Source organism: Falco rusticolus, chromosome 2 (assembly GCF_015220075.1).
Source record: "Falco rusticolus isolate bFalRus1 chromosome 2, bFalRus1.pri, whole genome shotgun sequence".
Lineage (NCBI taxonomy): Eukaryota > Metazoa > Chordata > Aves > Falconiformes > Falconidae > Falco > Falco rusticolus.
The window spans coordinates 114,596,564-114,615,941 of NC_051188.1; the positions used below are offsets into that span (position 1 = coordinate 114,596,564).

The 19,378-nt window shown below is 40.2% G+C and overlaps 1 protein-coding gene across 2 annotated transcripts in view; it reads right to left on the reverse strand.

Annotated features, from left to right (window-relative positions):
• CRYBG3 (crystallin beta-gamma domain containing 3) overlaps window positions 1-19,378 on the reverse strand; it is a 94,264-nt gene that overhangs the window by 23,798 nt on the left and 51,088 nt on the right. For both annotated transcript variants that reach the window (XM_037378078.1, XM_037378079.1), the window contains 8 exons: window positions 13,764-13,903; window positions 12,308-12,422; window positions 11,167-11,202; window positions 9,970-10,103; window positions 8,004-8,130; window positions 3,237-3,379; window positions 1,078-1,204; window positions 74-106 (listed from right to left, as the gene is read on the reverse strand). In XM_037378078.1, the coding sequence (XP_037233975.1) occupies window positions 74-106; window positions 1,078-1,204; window positions 3,237-3,379; window positions 8,004-8,130; window positions 9,970-10,103; window positions 11,167-11,202; window positions 12,308-12,422; window positions 13,764-13,903 (855 nt within the window). The remainder of the gene's footprint in view (window positions 1-73; window positions 107-1,077; window positions 1,205-3,236; window positions 3,380-8,003; window positions 8,131-9,969; window positions 10,104-11,166; window positions 11,203-12,307; window positions 12,423-13,763; window positions 13,904-19,378) is intronic.

The following is a 19,378-nucleotide window of genomic DNA, read 5'->3' on the forward strand; positions in this document are numbered from 1 at the left end:
GCATTCAAGATTACCTGTATTTAATTATTAAATGTAGTTTAGTACTAGAGACTGTTACATAATGCCAACATACCAAATGTGGAGGCTCATTCGTCCCAAGTGGTTCCTGCAATAAAAAAATACATATCAATAAATACAAAATATTAACTACAATTTATTTCCTACAAGACAGGTCAAGTTCCTGAAATTTGTTAATTATGAACTCAAGAGCAGAAAAAAGCCCCCATTTCCCAGATTCCTGGCACGATTCTCTTCCCCAACCTCTTCCATCAGCTGCCCGTAAACTCACGACTACCTGCCTGACTTGCTCTGTGCCTTTCACACAAAGAACTTGCAGCAGTATCAATTAGTTCACCTAATGTGGATTAGAGTCCATGTAAATGTGTCTGCATTTATTTTTTCTGTTTCTTGAAAAAAAGACAGAATTAAAACCCACAGAAGACTGTGACACCTCTTTCAACATGTGCTCTTCAAAATAAGGTTAAATGTTGCTTTCCTATTTTCAGTGCAGTAGTATCATTTATTAATATACTTATTGCTGAGGTTTGCCTTTATTTCGCATTAGGATTTTGACAGTTCTGGCACTAATCTATTTGGGCAAGTTGCACTACCTTAGATTTAATAATGGATTAAAAATATTTCCTGTCTTTATTCACTATATGTATTACAAATATTCTAGCATAAAAATAAGAAAAAAAAAATATAAGCAGACCTCTATTACACAACATGGGGCAGATAGAAACAGTTGAGAATTTATTTCCATTATCAATTAGGCTCCACAAATTACTATGTTTTAAGGCAAATTATTCTTTCCATGAACGCAGCCTGCCACAGGGCAGTTGTTTTTACAAAGTATCCCTGACAATCTTCTCAAGGACAGAAAGATCCAGAGCGGTCATTTCAGTCTCCACCCTGAACAGACTCTTTATGTCATTCACGAGGGTCTTTAAATTGTTTCCAAGTAAACAGACGATTGGATTAAACAGCACAGCCCACATTATAACATTACTGTACGCTTTGAACTCCAAAGGTTTAACTTCTTTTAAGTTTTCCCCTTAACAAGTTCTGGTAACTCACCAACTTAACAGGTCGAATCGACATGATGATTTTACTAGATCCTCCCCAGTCAAAGAAACATTTATATTTTCCTTTCTCCAATATATACTGATCTCCACAGAAGTATTTCTGCCGATAGGCGACCCACCTGGAGAACAATGCAAACATTAAACTGAAAACATCACATCTTTCTGTATAGTTTGATGAAAATACTAACAAGTTAAATAGAACAATTTTGTCCAGCTGTCTTGGTTAAGCCCATCTGACAGACAGTGCAACATAAGACTCAATGAGAGGCACAGAGCTGTTACACACTTGATTTTCTGCTTTTACTGTGCAAACACCACTTTGACAAACACACAGCTTTGGGTCTCTGCCTTTCTATCAAATATACATTGAGCATGAGATGATGCCTTGCTTAGAAGCCCAGAGGAAAGACACTTAACTGACAAGTTTTTGAATCTCTCTCAGCTGAATCTTTACCTGTTCAGCATCCCCAGACAGGGCTTTCTTCCAACTTTTCCAGCTGGATTTAAGAAAAATGGTGCAAGAAGAGAGCGAAGTAAGTGAGGAAGCCTTGATGAGATAAAGCAAAAGCTTGCAATAGCTGGCAGTTCGAGCTTCTCCCACCCTACTTTCTCTGTTGCAAGAACAAAGAAACCCCCAGACTATGTGAGATCGAGAGTCCCTCCAGCCCCGCGCAAGCTCTCTGGCAGCGGCAGAAGGAGAAGGAGGCTAGTTAGACGCCACTGACTTTGCCACTTTTGGTGGTGTGCTCCTCTCTTAAGTCACCCATTACCCGGGGCTGTTATGTTAGGGATATTAGAGTGCGTCTCCTTTCCTAGTCCTTTCAGCACCTGTTTATGAACCTGTCATTAATTTGTCTAATGCTTTGTTAAATTTCCTGTTGCTATCTGTTACCACAGGCTCCTTCATCAGGAAGTTCCAGAAATTCACAGCCTCTGGTGTAAAAAAGGCTTTTTGCTCCCCACCTCTGTTTTAAAGCAATCTCCAGTTAGTTCTGTAAAGCATCCCCTAAACTGTTGTCATATGGGATTCTGTGAATGCTGCTGCATTAAGCTTGTCTACCACCTTCAGGATGCCACAGATCTCATTTCTATCCCTCCTCATCCATCTCTACTCCAAATTGCGTTGCAGCCTGTCATCCTTGTACCTCATCCTCATGAGACACTACTATCCAGTCTCTATGTGAGTAGTTCAAATCCCCCACTGTTGCTACCTGTCCTAAGTTTGAGGCTTTTTTAGTCTCACTTAGCAGTTGCTGATCCCTGTCACCACCACCATTAGGGCAGGTATGACAATGTTAATACTGCACTTTTAAAATTACTATTAAAGTCTGGAACTTCCACCCACGATTCCATAGTGATCTTTTCCCATAACGTATTTTATGTTTCAGCACTTGAATATCATTCTTTATGTACAGGACCACTCCTTTGCCTATAATAGCTTACTCTAACGTTCCCGTAGAGTTGGTAGTGCCTCTGCTGATCCTTCCTGTGAATGTCTGCAGTATCTGCTATATCTGAGGTGTTATTTCATGCCAAGCATCTGTCAACAGATACTGCAGATGGTCTAATGTGCCCCTCTTATTTATTGCAATTGTGCTGTTTGTTTTCCTCCTGGACTTCACATATGCGCGCTGAAAGTTAGCCAAGTCCACCCTGTAGGCTGTATCAGCTTGAACCAGTACTCTCCCACAACTGCTGCTTTAATCCCCTTCTTTTAAATAGTTCTCTAAAAAGCATCTTAATTTTCAGTGCCAGCAGCCTGACTTTACTATAAATAAGGCACAGCTCATCCTTTCTGTACAGCCTCCACCTATCCCAAAGGTATCCTAGTTCTTGACAAACTTAAAATCCCTCTTCTGTATCACTGTCAAAGTTCTTGTATCATGAAACTACAGTCTGTGTGACCTCTGGAGGGACATCACAAGCTTTTTGTAGTAATAAGAATATGCAGATCCAAATCAAGGTGTAGGCATGAGATTTAGAGAAGATTTTTTTTTTCTTCTTCCATTTACCAAGGAAACTGAAAGAAACACCTTTTTTTTTTTTTTAACCCCTGTACCCTGTGAAATCTATTCTGTCAAAGGATGTACCCAAACCCAACTGCACAGAAAAATACTCAATACTTCCATTCATGTATTTCAGTAGACTTACACTCCACTTCTCACAAGAATCGATCTCGTCTCTGGGCCAAATCCAGTCTCCTCCAAATCAGGGATTTCTTCATTGACAACGTCTAATGTTTTCCCATCTTCATCATCAGACTGAAAAAGTGCCACTGACGACTCTATGAAATCCTAAGAGGCAGCACAGGAGTTAGACAACAAGCTGTCACAGCTCAATGACACCTTGCAACATGAAACATTTTGGAAAAGAGTTGTAGCATGAAAGAGTGTTTTATAAAGCAGTCAAGGGAATTAGGTCCCTTGTGTGGATCTTTACGGGATATTTTGGCACTGAAGTGCCTAGCTGGAAGTCTGGCAATCTGATATGGCCTTCAGTGGTTTCCGCTGAAGAGAGGAAGACCCTGCTGCCCCTGAGCACCATCCTTTCCTCTATGAGGGTGACTTACGAGTGCAAAGAAGCCTGCAGGGGGAAGACAAAGGTTGGGGATTTAGCACTGAACTTCCAACAGCTTCACAAATGACTACTCCAAGCATTACCATGACTATAGTTTTTTACTTCCAGTTCTCCTTCCTCATCCTTTCCTAGTGACAACGCAATAAGGATGGAGAGGAAAAGATCACCTTTCCAGCACAAGGGGTTTGTGGTTTCTGGATATATCCATTGCATCTAACTGTATCCACTGCCTAATCACTACAGCTGTAAAATAAATCCCACATCACATTGCCATGTTCTCACTTACATAGCCATGTGCCATTGCTTTACGCCTTCAGCTAGCATAGTTCTTCGACCAGATTACTTGCACAGCTTCAGATTATTTGAATTTGGGTTTCAAATCTCTAACTTCTTAACCACTTAGCAATTTCGAGCACACAGTTCAGTCACCGCTTGGGAAAATGGAAAACAACCATCCATTCACTTTATTCCTTTAACTTTTAACAGAAAACATGAACTCAATTCTATTTCAGTGCTTTTGAAATATTTAGCAATGTTACAGTAAGTTGAAAATAAGTCAGTCTTGTAAACAAGAGAAAAGGTTATCAAGCAAATACAGGAGCTGATATAGAATCACAAACGTATGAGGACACCATCACAGGAATTGTTGCACTAAATACTGCTGCTGTAGCATTTAGAAGCTACCAACCACAGAGCAGTAAACTGAAGGCTACACTGAGAAAACAGGCTTGCAACAATCAAAAACCACTCAGAAATTAAGGCCAGGCCAGGTATGCAGTCAGATTCATTTGGCCCAGTGACCCTTATCAAACTTAGACTCCTTAGAGGACACCGTACCTTTGTATAGGATTCAGTCACCACGAAGAGTGAAAACCAATTTTAGAACGAACACTTGATGTGGCTCAACCTCTCTGCATTGTTTACAGGACACTAAAAAGTGGCAGAACAAATTCTGTAGTAAAATTGGTTTTCCTACTATGTTGACCATCTCCTCCTTTTGTTTATTTAAAAAGTCACAACTACATCAGGTATACACTAGAAATCAAAGTGCCAGGTCTGGCAAAATCATCATAAACAACTGCAGCTTCAGACTACTTTTTTAGAAAAAAACAACAAACCAAACAACAATTAACCCCAAAAGCCACTAGTGCAGTTTTATGAATGAAAACCAGCTACTCTTAACAGTCTTAAAGCAAGGACTTGTAAGGCTTCCCAAAAATCCATGCAGATCAAATCTGCACATGATTTCGTTGACTAAATTTAAAATACTGAAATATACCCATGATTGTTACCGCATTTAAAACACGTTTCAAATTCAGCCATCATTCTGTCCTCCCTAAATTTTCACTACAGCTTCTCTTACAATAAGCAATAGAAGAAATACATAAAAATGGACTTTTAGACCAAGGCAAATCATTTTAGACTTGAAAACATTAGTGGGAAAGCTCCAAAGGCAGCACATTCTGTTCCACTGAAAAGGACTCGGACACTTTGCTCTTTCCCCAACCACAACAGCCACAGGAAGCCCCAGGTCCACAGATTCCCTCATTTGACGCTGCAGAAAAGAAGGAAATGCAAGCGTCCCCCAAGCCAGCACAGTACAAACTGCTCTCTGCCCTCAGGAACAAGCCCTGTATTTGACTCCGGTGCGTCCAATATAGATGCTGCTAACAGAGCTGGCAGTACGTTGGAGAAAAACAATTCTTCAAGCTCTTTCTATCTCTGCTTTCAAAACACTCCCTGAATCCCCACATTAGAGCTTGTGAGTGTTTGCAGCAGAATTTATTTAAGACTGAAAACTCTTGCAGCATGCCTACATGCGTATGCACCTTCACCAGTGGGTGGGGAAGGGTGACTTGAAACAATCCCTCTTCTGCGTGCCATCTAACCTTCCAATTTGTCAGAAAATTAAATTCATGCCTCAGCCGAACTGCAGTCACTCGTATGTGTACAGAAACACGTGCTGGATTTTCCTAGCGCTAATAAGCTCTGGTGGAACCTGTCACACTGAGCGTCGTGGCGCAGGAACATCTGAATAGCTTTGCATAGTACTAAGCCGCGTCGACAGAGCTGGGACTGACACAGGCTAATGAAGCACGCTGTACCCAGCCTGGCTCTCTGCAAAGCCATTTACGTGCTCCTGTACCACACTCCCTGCTCTGGGAGCATGGCATAAAGACACTTGATCCAGCTCTGCCTGGAGCTGACTCAGGTACACAAGGCTCATTAGCTTCAGCTGCGTGAGCCAGGCTAAGTTGTTTCCAGGTCTGGCCTGGCCTTAAAGCCAACACAGTCAAGGTCGTCTGGTGTCATGCCCAAGCCAAAAAAAAAAAGAAAAAAAAAGAAACAAAAAAAGAAACAAACAAAAATACTCTAGCTGGATTGGCCCCTACATGAGACCACATCAGCGAGTGCATATGAAGAGCAGCGTCAATGCCCAGCCCCACTCCCTAAGCTGATCATGAATAATGCAACGCGGCTACATGTCACAAAATCCTTCATCTTCTGCAGAGACTCTTGAATTCACCCAATTAAAACAGAATTTCTAGGGAAGAGCAATAAAGATCTGATATCCAGGAACAGCCCTGCTGAGTCAGACACCATCGCAACCGTTACCACGCTACTTCTGACAGAATTTCTGAGATGACCGAGAAGACCTACTGTGCTCACAAGGGGCCTGCAGCACACAGAACTAGTTTTGGATTTTTGCCCAGGCCCTTTTGAAAACATGAGTTTGGTACTAAAATGTTATTAAATACCTGACCTTGAGTATCGCATACAAAGTCATGAAGGGAGCATATGGCAAGCCTGAACGCTGACCTACGTACTGCACATCAGCGAGGCAGTCAATCTGCTGGTCAAGCCGAACAACAAAATGCCAGTGCCATGAGTCATTTTATCGGCAACTAAGCTAATTGCCTTTAGTTATGCTACAATTTGAGAAAAAGCATTACTTATGCTTTTATTACATACATCGGTATTTATATGCCAATTTGCATGATCGATGTCGGTATATGAGTGCAAATGATACGTGTTTTTAAAATGTTAATGACTGTTCCTGGCACGAGTCAAATTAAATACATGCATATATGTGGAAGGTCAACCCTGCTAGGCACGTGCACAATTTTAAGCTTGTAATTGTGTCCTTTGACAAGAAGAAGATCTAAAAAGATCAATTTAAGTTACTCAAGTATCCTACATACAGCCTGAAAAGAAAGAAAAACTAAGATATAGTCAATAATTCAGCCGAATTCCACACGTTCAAAAAACAGCCTGTTTTTCTCAGAAACCTGGAAATAAATTAGAGAAGGACATTTTCCTTTAATTCAGTTTATTCTTCTATCTTTCAGTTATATGATAGATTCTGATTATAAATATAGATTCTTCTAGGTACCTTTTATAAAAACCAAAACTGCAAACTGTGAATTTAAGCATGGCCTTTCTGGATTCACATTAACTTTATGTTTTTCCCTTTAAGTAATGACTGTTGAGACAGTCCGTTTGCTCTAAATGCCTACCCTCAAACTTCGCCAAATTCCTGGCTCAGGAATATCACACCTCCTCACATGAGGAGATGAGTAAACCGAGTATATATGATTGAGCAATCTCAGAGTGAACAATCTAATTCTCAAAAGGAGTCACTCTCTGCAGCTGTATTTAAAGCTCACAGAGTTCCTATTATAACAAAAAAATCCTCAAACCCCCAACAAACAAAAAAATGCCAAAGCAAAGGAATTGATGAAGTTCTAATCCCATGTTTCCCCAGCACTGAAAAGTCTAACTTGGCTTCCAATACTGGACTCTTGATACAGTTTTTATTATTATTTCATCTGTGCCCCCACTAAACACTTTAGTAGCAGGGATTTTTTCACCATGATTATTTTTGCTGCCAAAATTTTCTGGCACAAAAATCACAGAGACAGAGGGTAATGCTGTTTTAAGGCTTGCAACAGCTGCTGTGCTGAAAAGCTATTTTTATTTTAATAAAGAACTACACTGTACACTTCCTCATGGTTAAACTTTTAAGAAAATTCTGTTCTAGAGATTCAAATAGCTTGAAGTGCAGAAGTGAGATATTTGAAAAATCTGGCAGGTAGACAAGGAATTCTGCAAGACACATTCTTTGTATGAACTTTACAAAGGCTCTTTAGAGCCTGCTTTTGCTTTACCATGTATATACAGTGCAGTCTAAATTTCAGCAAGTAGGAAAAGAATCAGAATGAACTCGGGCAAAAGATGGAACGACTAAACCCAAGACAGCTGTACCATATAGAAAGAATAACCCTCCTCTTTATGCCTAGAGCTGTGCATAATTGGTGTGAAATTCATAAAAGTACTTACAGCCTGAAGGAACCGGAAAGACAGGAGGACACTGTCAGTTCCCCCCCACGAGTGTCTGTCTTCATAATCTCCCTCCTCCAGCAAGTACTGATGGCCTTTGTAGCGTTCTTTATCATAGGCAACCCATCTACAGCAACCACACAACAAAAGAAAGAGAAGTAACTAAAAGCAAAATGACTGCACGCCTGATTTTCCCTAACAAATAAAAGGGGAAGAGAACATCCTAAGAACCCTACAATGAGTACCACAGACTCTGCTAACAAACAAGGCAACGCTTGTTTGAAATCACGACAGTCATCCACAAAGTGTTCTTCGTGGATCAATACTCCATGCGATTCCTTCTCCAACAACAGTTTCTTTGCGTAACACTTCCCCGCACACCTCCTCTGGGTCAGCCACGTTCCCAACACCAACATCCAGCACTAGAGAGGCCAGTACACCAGCCAAAACACCATAACCCACCAAATGTTAATGAAAAAACCACCAAGCAGTAGATGTCTTCAGTGTATTAATAAGTGATGAGATTCTACCCTTGCTGGAGCAGGTGACAAAACAATGGGATTTCAGCAGAACAGACTTTAACCTGCTTATATTGTTTCCTGCTCTCATCTAAAAACACATATATATGAGTAAACAAGTGAACTGAATATATATAAAATATTGCATATGGAATACATTTTAGCACTAAGGGAATAAGAGTTTTTAACTTTTTTTTTTCATTTTTTTTTTTTATTTTGAACAAAGAAGGCTCAATTAAAAGAAGGTATTTCCACATCAACTTTGAAAGCTCTAATGGAGCTTAATTTGAAAAAGTGCTTCCCCCTCCTTCTTTCTTGTAAGCATTTCTTTCATCAAAGCTTCCTTCTAAGTATTAGAACTACTGTACAAATTCTGTCAGCACTGAAATTTGGCAGGCAGGGATAGCCTTACTCTTTCTACCATTTGGTTTACATTAATTCAGCTGTTTTAAGTTACCGCAGTATTAAATATAAAAGCCGCCACAACAGACAGAAGGATGATTTTTAATAATTTGAGGCTTCCCCGATAGTAAATACATAATGTATTTATGAATAGATTATTTTAGAGTATTCACAATTAAGTTTATTTGTAATTTAGTGCTTGTAAGATTCCGACAACAGCCTGAAAGGACGCGTATGATTGAATCTTTATACTGAAGTATTAACATTGAAATCATGCAAGAAAAAAAATAAGAATTTCTGAAAACAATTTTATTGCTAAGCTCCTTGGCCGAAGCAAACATCCTGCGTGCTTTCAAACAGTCCTGTCCTGTTGAGTCTTGGGAGAGGTTGAAAGAATAATGCATGGTGGGGTTGGTAGCTACCTAAAATAGCTGGCGCTGAGCCTACCTCGCGAGCAGGTGACCTAAGGGCTGCGTCACACAGCCCTTCTCGTGCCTGTGTACGACGGAGAGAGCGAGGCAGGGCAACACAGAATCGATCTGAGGCCCCAGTGAAGGAAAATGAGTAGGTTCTTAATGCCAGCTACCACGCAGCAGGGTTGCAAAGGAAAACCATTAAAACAATAAAACAGTTTATAGATTTCAGAGGCATTATAATGTCCAATTGAAGACTGACCACACCTACCCAAGGTCATTTCCATAAATTAATTAGAGACTATCTGAAGTATAAAAAGCAATATAAATTAAAGCTCTGTGTTCCTTAATGACAGCATTTACAAAGTGGCCTAGTTTATTGGCATACAAATGGTAAACACTGACTTCACACCTCTCACACATTTAGTTTTATCTTCCTATGTTCCCTAGATAAGCCACATGGAGAGGTGGTTTTATCCAAGGCTGACAACTGACAAAAGAAATATATATTCCTTACTTTTCAAAACATCTTACCAGCGAGAGGTTCTAACCCCCCCTTAGTCAGTACTTCTCAGCATTTAGTTATGATTTCCTATTTTAAAGTAAATAAATATAAAAGTGAAATATACTTACACTCCACCAATTACACGTATTGATCCAATTTCCTGAAACTCCTCTTCACCACCAAACACAGCTGGGACAGAACTGATGTTCTCCGAAAACTCCTTGGACCATCCTCCAAAGTGGGTTTTCTCATATATTATTATCTAGAGGACATGATGTTAAACAATGCCTTAAGAATGCCCTGAACAGTAACTTGAAGGCTGGGGGGGTGTACTGCTCCAGTACGTGGAAGACATCCTTCTTCCCCCTCCAACAAGCCATCACTATGAAGAAAATTCAGTGTTGCATTCCCTCAGCCCTTCTGACTCAAGTGCCCTTGTCAGGCTATTTGCAGACGTTTCCACAGAAAAATACTTATTCACACAATTCTATATACATAAATGCACTCTGCAGCTATACGACTGTGATTTATTCTGTAATCCTGTGCCTGGGCAGTGCATACTAGCCTGCAGTGAATCCTACCTGGTCACAGCTAGACACACCGAGCTTAATCCTTCAAAAGTAGTCACAAAGTCCTTCTCTGACTTTGCTGAAGTTATTTCAGTGACTGCAGTTAACAGTCCCTTCTGTTTCCTCATCTGCCAAATCACACAGATCAGCCATTAATAGCATTAATATTTATTGTGGTATTGATTAGAAAAATGCCTGAGTCTTGCATGTATTTGGATAATTAAAAGTTACCTAAAACATTAGTATTTTTGTGAAGAACTAGAAAAAGGAGGGAAAAGGAACAATAACTGGATTAGCTTTCTGCTCCTCAAATCACAGAAAGGTCATGGCCTCACTCACGACTCTTGCAACGGGATCAGGTATAGGAAGGAACAGTCCTATTCCTGCCCTCTTCCTCCCCTCCCTTTTTTTAAACTCTGTATGTTAAATAGGAACATCTCTTCTCATCCTTTTCCATTATGGTGACTGATGTGTCAGTCAGGAAAACTCATTTTATTTTGTAAAAGCTTTACAATTCTTCTATAGGAAATTCACATTCTCCTAATGTGTAAGAAACAAACTACTACTACTTTTACATCTCACGAAACACTAGTAAGAAAGTCTGGATTTGACAGCATTAGTGAATACTTATTCATCAGCAAACACTGAATACTTCATCGAACATCACACATCCAACAAAAAAACCACAACAGCTTAAACAAAGGTTTTATATTTCCAATGTGCTCATATTTTATTTCCAATGTCCTCAGTGCTTACCTTGACATTCATTGGCATTTGTACTTTTAGTCCACCCTAAAAAAAGTAAAGAGGGGGGAAAAAAAAAAAGTATTTATATAAAACTTAAAGCTTTGACATATATTTCGTAGTACTATTGGAGCATGAAGTCTTTGTAATTATATTCACCATTTTCAGTGTTGGCCAAATAAAATGCTAGTTTAAATGCTCTGATAATTCCTGAAGGCCAGGGACACTATAATCCTGACCTATGAACAAATCAGTGCGTTGACAAGCCTGTAGGAGTGCAAGCAATTTAAAAATATTCCTTCACTGTTTATTAGTAAAAGCAAATATTTACTATGTGTTTTCAAGCTAATTGATATTGACCTATTTTTAAAATTAACTTTTAGATCTTTGTTGTATGTATTTCAAGTTTCTTAAACACAGATGGTGGAACACTAAGAAACTATGAACACCAGAAGAGAGAGAAAATAGAGGCTGACATATTCATATCTATGGTCGAAGAGCAAATGCAACAAATGCACTTTCTCTGAAAATGTTAGTGAATAACGTTCCGTGAGGAAATAAGACACCTACTTCCCATGAGCGACTAAAGACAGCTGTTACATCTTATTCCTTTGTGACTTTTAAACTCTCTTTCTGAGGTTTGCTATGTATACAGTACAGTTATGTGTTACACCCACAACTCTTTCGTATTTAGATCTACGTGCTGTCTAGCAAAACAAAAATCAGCTGCACCTCCCAAGGTTTTTGTGCAACGTGTGGTCACAGGAGTCCTACCTGGGTAATAAACTCCTCACCTGATCTTCCACCCCTGGTAGATTCTAGCTGTACCATTAAGAAAAGAAAATCAACAACTTCTGAAGAGCTTTTTTAGTTAATGAATTGGTGTTGGCTGCAATACAATTAAGAGCCTTTCAGTTCTGGCTTATTCAATCTCCACTCCACAACAGCAGTTTCCCAGGAAGATGTCCTGGTGAATCAGAAGCCCAGCAAGCCAAGGTGACTGCTGTGCCATTACAACACTGCAAATACACCATGGCGTGAGATGTTACATAGATAAGGTTTAACCTAAATCATATTTAGGTCAAAACTCTCTGGGAAGCAACAACATAAAAAGGAAGACACAGAGCTTATCAGGAAATTGTGAAGTCCTCACCATTTTTAAGGGACGCAGAGATTTTACATCTGCTGAAGGAATTCCAGATGGTGAATCGCATTCCTCCAAAACCTTCATCTCTCCTTTGTAATTAAAGTCTGAGTAAGCAAGCCATCTATAACAACAGGGACACAGGATTTATTGATCTGATTAGATAGATTACCAAATACAAACATCTTATTAAACTTATTTTCCTTTTTGTACTCAGAAGAGCTAGATGATGTGTTTTAGATACTGCCAGCACACCAAAACAAAGCTATATTTAAATGTACTGGCAACATCAATACCAAGATGATCTCACTTTTTCTCAGTCCAAGCTAAACATAAATGAAAGAGAAGATAATTACCAGTTTGTTCACTTTAAGAAGTGACTTTGTTACGCTATGAATACACAAAAGCATCATTAGTACTGAGGATGAGACACATCAAATTTTACCTCAGATTGTCACCTTAGGAATTAAAAGGCTTCTAATATCAATCCTACTTTGTTTTTTCAGTTATTAAAATAGTGATGATTTACAAGACTTCTTTGTAAATCAGGCTATCATAGTATTGACATGAAGATTAAATATGGTAAGACTCCTTCAGACTGTTTTAAATCAAAAAGCTGAATGAAATAGTGGGACACGGGGTTAGCAGACCAAATAAGGGAAGAAGGAAGATGCACTGAGCCATATGAAAAATTATTTTCTTAAAACTACACAGACCGACCATAAGCAGTTAAAAGCTATAATAAATTCTATCAAAATAAAGAGAAGACTCTGTTTTTAATTCCTGCACCACCTCAAGCTTCAGAGATGTACTGTGAGATTGTGGGAAGGAAGGCTCGGCTCATGTGGAAAGGCAGACTCAAGACTCTTGTAACACAACAGCTAATGTCACTCTGCAATGATTTATAAGAAGAGGCACAGAACTCCCAAACTTTAGGAACTGCGAAGTGCTGGCCACTTACCCAGGAAACAGACTATTCTGCTCAATGCACGAAATGCTGGGCTACCAAGGGGCCTGTATCATATCGCATCACCTCTCTCCAGAAAGTCAGGATACGGCTGTAGCTTGAGAAATGCTTGGATGATGCAATATTTATTTTCTGGTATTCAGCCATAGTGTTACAGCAGGGTGGAGGACTAAGGAGACATCATCTATTCTCCAATGAACTAAAAGCTAATTATAGCTGAGCTGCTTAATCTATTTATAAAGCTACTAAAAGATAGTGTTATAAAAGACTTCTGCCAGTAACTAGAGGAAAAATGCCTTCAAAAATTTGGTTCCATTGCGAGGAGCCTACATACCACAACGCAGAAATGTATAGTTTGGAATATCTAGTGTATGTTACCCGATTTGTAGCGCTCCCCCCACCTCCCCAATATTATTTCTGTTGCTGACTGACTTCCATCCCATGACGTTACTCCTCTACCTGCTGGCAAAATGCTATTAAAAAAGGTTCAGTACTCACACTCCTGATTTGACTCTTATATAAGGGTTTTTCTCAACATCCAGTTCTTCTAAATTGGCAACTGCACTCTGTATGCAGATAGGGAGTCCCTCCGTACTGCCAGCTGCCGGGCAGAATTCTGCCTCTGGAACGCCGCAGCCCTGTGGAAACAAATCAAAGGGTAAGTAAGGTTTATCCGTGCTTCCAGAGCCCGGCCCCTTGCCGTGGGGGAAGGGCCAGGAAGGTTTCCTTCTTTTTTCCCCTGTCTTCCGACTCTTCTAATCTAACTCCAGGCTTCATATGATGGGAGGGTTTTAGTTTGTTTGGTTGTTATTATGGGGTGGTTTTTTTTTTTTGTTTGTTTGTTTGTTTTTTTTTTTTCTTCAAATGAAGACTGGAACTTTTAGAAAGGCTAAGGGAAGTAAATTTCCAGCTCCCACTAATTTTCAAAGAAGAACTATGCGTTTACGCCTGTTAAGCTACTTTTAAAAAGCTCAGTTTAAATACTCTCCAAGTCAAGGATCTGACAGTATTTACTGATGGACAAACCATGCCTACAATACTACCGACTTTTTTGTTTTGAAAAACAGTGCTTCCGTAACACACACAGATACATATGATGCAAGCATAACCAAAACTTTCTGGAAGCGTTTGCTACATCCCCATCTCCCTCCCTCAGTGACAGTTAGGTTCTGTAATGCATCTGACTATGGTTTCAAGCCATACGAGTTCAATTTTCTGTCGCGCTAAATACATCTACCACGTTTTAGACAAAAAAAAGAAAAAGATCAGTGCTATAAAGTATTTGTTTTGTTAAGTAGACATTTTAGTAAGTTTCCTGTTACTACAAAGCAACAACCCCTGTTACCTTACTGAAAGTTTTCTACTGATAGGTAACACCATGCTGGAGAACAACTTGTTGAACACATGATCCTCTCTAGAATTTGCAGGGATTTTATTGAACCACCCTCGTGTCATAATATTTCTATAAAACGCATGGCCAGTACTTTCTCCCCCAGCGTTCAAACACATCGTGAATCAATGAGGATCTTCCATAGGGTGCTGCTCCAGCGGCACGTTACAGAACAGCCTTCCTGCTACAGCGAAAGGTGGCTCACCTGCTCCCAGTTTGCTCAGCTGTTGCTGGAAACCTCCAGTTCTCAGTGACAACTTCACAGCACCCTTCCCCTTATCCCCTCCTGGCCCACGGACCCATCTGCATTAGGACAAAGGGCTTGGACAGCATACAGGGACCCTGGAAAGTTCTAAACGTGGCTGGAGGAAGATGCCCCTTGCATATGCACTAGATAAGAGGGATAAGAAGCCGTCCCTGAGGATGCCCTCGGGAAGCACCTGGTTACTGGATTTGTTGAGGACGCAGGCAGGTTCGTATCAGGACAGAGATACCATACGGCCTGGCCTGTAGCTTCTGCCAGACCCGAAGGGCAAAACCACAACAGCTTGCAGAGAAACCCAGCAACAGGGCACGAAAGGTCTTAAAAGTCACAGCACCTCATCTCACAACAACACCTGCATGCTCTCCTTTTACACATAGGTTTTGAGTGTAGCTTTCAAATGATGGAGTAACATCCCACCGAGGAACACACCTCCTCTTGGCAAGTAAAGCTCTTTCAGGAGTTATTTCACTGTCAGCAATAAACGTGGCAATTACAATAGATGGACTTCAGGGTATTATTTCGATTTCCTCATGAAACCTGAAGTAACAGTTTACTTTTGCCAACTCTCCCTCATGCACAATCGTGTTTCCTCTGTATCATACCTTGCAAACAATGCGCCATTTGTTTTTGGAACAAAAACTGCAACACCAGAATTTTTATTTTCAGAAGAGTGAAACCAGAATAACTAAACTAGGAAAAAAGACTTTTAGTACAATGTTACTTTATGGCAAAGCGCTAAGGAACACCATTCCTCAATTGTAAGTGTATTGCTAGACACATTTTTTATAAAAAAAATTACCACAAAAACCTCCTCATAGTTTTCACATGTCTGTGCATCTTATTAAATCACAGTTAAGAAGTATTTGAAGTTCATAGTTTTTTCTAATAATATCTGATACGTGATAAGGCTGAAATCTGTGAATTCAACAATAAAACTTGATACTGAAAATCAGAAGCTGCACCTGTAAGAATTCCACAAATAATGATGCTACTCTTAATGGTTTCATTCTAAAACAAAGTACCTACAAGACTAGACAAGTGGCAAAATAAAGTATCTTTGCCTGCGGCCTCAGACAGTACAGGAGACGGAGTATGTTTAATTTTAATTCAGTAGGAGGCTTTTGTTGTTTTTTTTTCATTTGAAGATTGGAAAAAGTCAGTCTATGTTTTCTTTTCAAGTCTGCTCTCCTGCCTCTGAAGCTCACAAGGCAGGCTCCACCTCAAGAGATGAAGAATGCAGTAGTTCTCCAAAGGGTAGGTAAAGAACTCATAATAACATCTCTCCTGTTTATCACCATTTCTCTCCAGCCAGATTTTGACAGTCATAAAAAAAAAAATAATCTACCCATTGTGATGGTATTTGTGTGTGTAATAGATTAAGTCCACAAAGTCCTCTCATAAATCATCACACAGTAAACTGAGGTCTTCATCAAAAGCAATTCAAGTATCTATTTTTAAAGGTAATAACATGTTTGAGCAAGAAGTACATTGTATTTTCTAAGCTCATTTTTTTGAAGTCACAGTATACCTTTTGACTTAAATACTGAGTTAAATTTACATATACTAATTCACAGACTGCTGAAAATGGTAAAATTTAGTATTACTGCATGAGGTGAAAACCATGTATTTGCAGATGTACACTCCAGTACTATGCCATCAATTCATGTAATTTAAGGTTGTAAACTTTGGCTTGGTAAATATTTGCCCTAACACGTTCATATTCGCCTCCGCATATTTAATAGGAATCATTACTTTCAGGTTTCTTTGACATTCCTAATGAAGCCACCATCTTTAGAAACAAAATGAAAACCACACAGATACGATAGCATTCAGGTTGAGAACTAGATCCTTCAGTCCAAAGCCCTTTCATTTGCAAGGCGTCAAGATTTTGAAATAAGATACCCACAATGCAAAACTATTACCATGCAAAACTATTTACCACAGCGTTTCAGGCCAGATCCAAAACTGGGAAGTTTCCTCCCTGTACCTCCCCTGGCTCTGCCACCCCCATCACAACCAGCCAAAACTCAGGTCATGGGCATTATCCTACTGACACATCATGCAAAAACAGAATATAAAGCCCAGCAAACAGATTAGGTAGCTGTGTTCATTTCCAATGATAATGCACAACCAGCAAATGCTCAGGTAGGTCGCAGCCTCCAGGCACCCCGCTCTGTTTTCCTTCGCTCTGCGGTACGCTCCTGCTGCCTCCACGCTGCCATCCTGGAGTGCCTGTGCTTCCCTCGCCGTCTTTTGGGAGCAGAGATGTTTCCAAAAGGACAGGGAATACTTGTGCTAGCTCACACAGAACAGACACTTCCCAAACAGTAACACAGCCCTCAGCAGAAAGGTTAAGGCTTCTTCCGAAGAGGGTTAGGATGACCCTCAAGACCTCAGCATGAAATATTACTCTTCCATAGCATCTCTGCCATTTTTCTAGTCCAACCAAGAGCTCCACCAGAAGTAAGAGACCTAGAGCCTTCAACCCCCTCCAGGCGGCTTTAGCCGTTTACCCTTCTTTCCAGCTTCAGGGCTGCAGCCCCAACAGGGCTAAATGATTTCAGCACTGTTAGGTCTTCTCCTTGGACTTGTAAGCTGTGGTGACTGAACCGATCTAAAGTAGCTTATTTAAATGAGGTAGCCTTTTATCTCAACAACAGGACAAAGAATGACTGAAGTCTGGCTTCTTAAGCTAAATGCCAGAACAATGATGAGAGAAGAGTCTATTGAAAACCAGGCCTAATTAGTTCTGGTATTCGCACGATTCCTTTTTAATACAGTCTAGACACGCATCTTACTTTTGATACACAGTTTGTCCTTAGGATATGTCAGCTTCCACAGCGTTTTTTACTTTAAATCTTACTCTCTGTTGGTCCTCCAGCCTTTTTTACCCATTCATAATTCTTTCTCCTGCTCTGTACCACTCTCGCACTTCTCCACCAAACCAAACTACAGAACTCAACAGGGCTGGTAGCAAAATAAAATAATACTAAGGAAATTAATGACTGCTGTTTTGTAAATACCGACTAGCACATGAGACAATCTGAAGCTGCTGGGTGTCTCCCTGTGGCATCTGACAATGTAGTCCATGCTTGAATTAATAACTTTTCACCTAGCAAACCACACAAACAAAAGAAACACACCCTTTGTGTCATACCGTGAACATTCCCAATCACAAAGAGCTTTGCTTAAGGACAGTCCACAAGGAATTCAGTTATTCCCTGCTCAGCCACCTTGCAGACAGTGATTATAAACTGCCGTTTCAGATCTCCTGCCATCTTGCAAAATAGTGGTTTACAAGATTACTGCAGAATGGAAATATCAGCAACCCTTCTCAGCTCTTAATTTTGAGAAAGTAGTATTTAGCACCCTCTTTGAGGTTCCAGAAACAGACAGAAAAAGCCCTCCAATTCCATACGATCAATATATACACTTGCAGTAGGCCAGAGAACTGAATTGGCTAAACAGACTGTACAGCAGGAGCGGCACTGAACCCGTGCGTGCAGGCAGATTTCACCAGCCCGGGCTCACGCTGACTTGCTTCAGCGGAGTTCAGACGCCACATTACCTCAAGTAGGACTTCATTTGACTAATGGCGTGATCTTTTCCTTTGGGATATTTTTCTCCCCCCTCCTAAGTTCCTTCAAATTAAACACATATGCATACATCTAATGCGCATCCCCAGTAAGTCAAGCCACAAGCTAACCACAGAGCTAACAGAATCTTTGCTTGCTGTGGAGGCTTGAAGCCAAATCAGAGCATGAAGCTACTGGCAGACTGTTTTTCTCAGCAAACTAACATCTGCCAGTAAAAAATAAAAATAATATTAAATGTACCTCCTACAGTTTCTTTAGTAAACATCTGCTTTTCTCTTCTTGGCAAGCTATTTTCTTCTAAAAGATTTAGCCAATTTTCAAGTCTGTTAACTGAAGGCATCTGAGCAGCCATTAAAGAAGCACCATAAAAAGCCACTTGAAGGATCGGAAGACAAGCCAGACAGCCTGGACACACAGCCAGTATGACCAAACGAGGCAGGAGAGAACCACTGAGCTACCCAGCCTACAAAAAGAGAGAACGGCAGTAAAACACGTGTGTGATCCTGCAGATCACATGAGCTGCCTGAAAAAGAAACAGCCACTTGTCAATTAAAAACAATGCGTGTATTTTTCACAAAAAATAAATAAGGTGCTGCTTTGACAATCTTCTAAAAGTAGTTCCACAGCAGCTGAAGTACAACCTAAAAAAAAGAGGGGGATGCTTTCGCAAATCAAGGTTTAGAGGACAAAACCCAGCTTAGCGAGTCCCACACCCACGCTAGCTCCACACAGCCCTACGGGCTGAAACAGCAGAAGCCCTCCCAACCAACCATACCTGCTAGAGGTTTAAGTTACACAAGAAACAGTGTTGATTACTGAACTAGTGTACTGTAACAAAGCTTTCCATCTGTGTTCCACACAA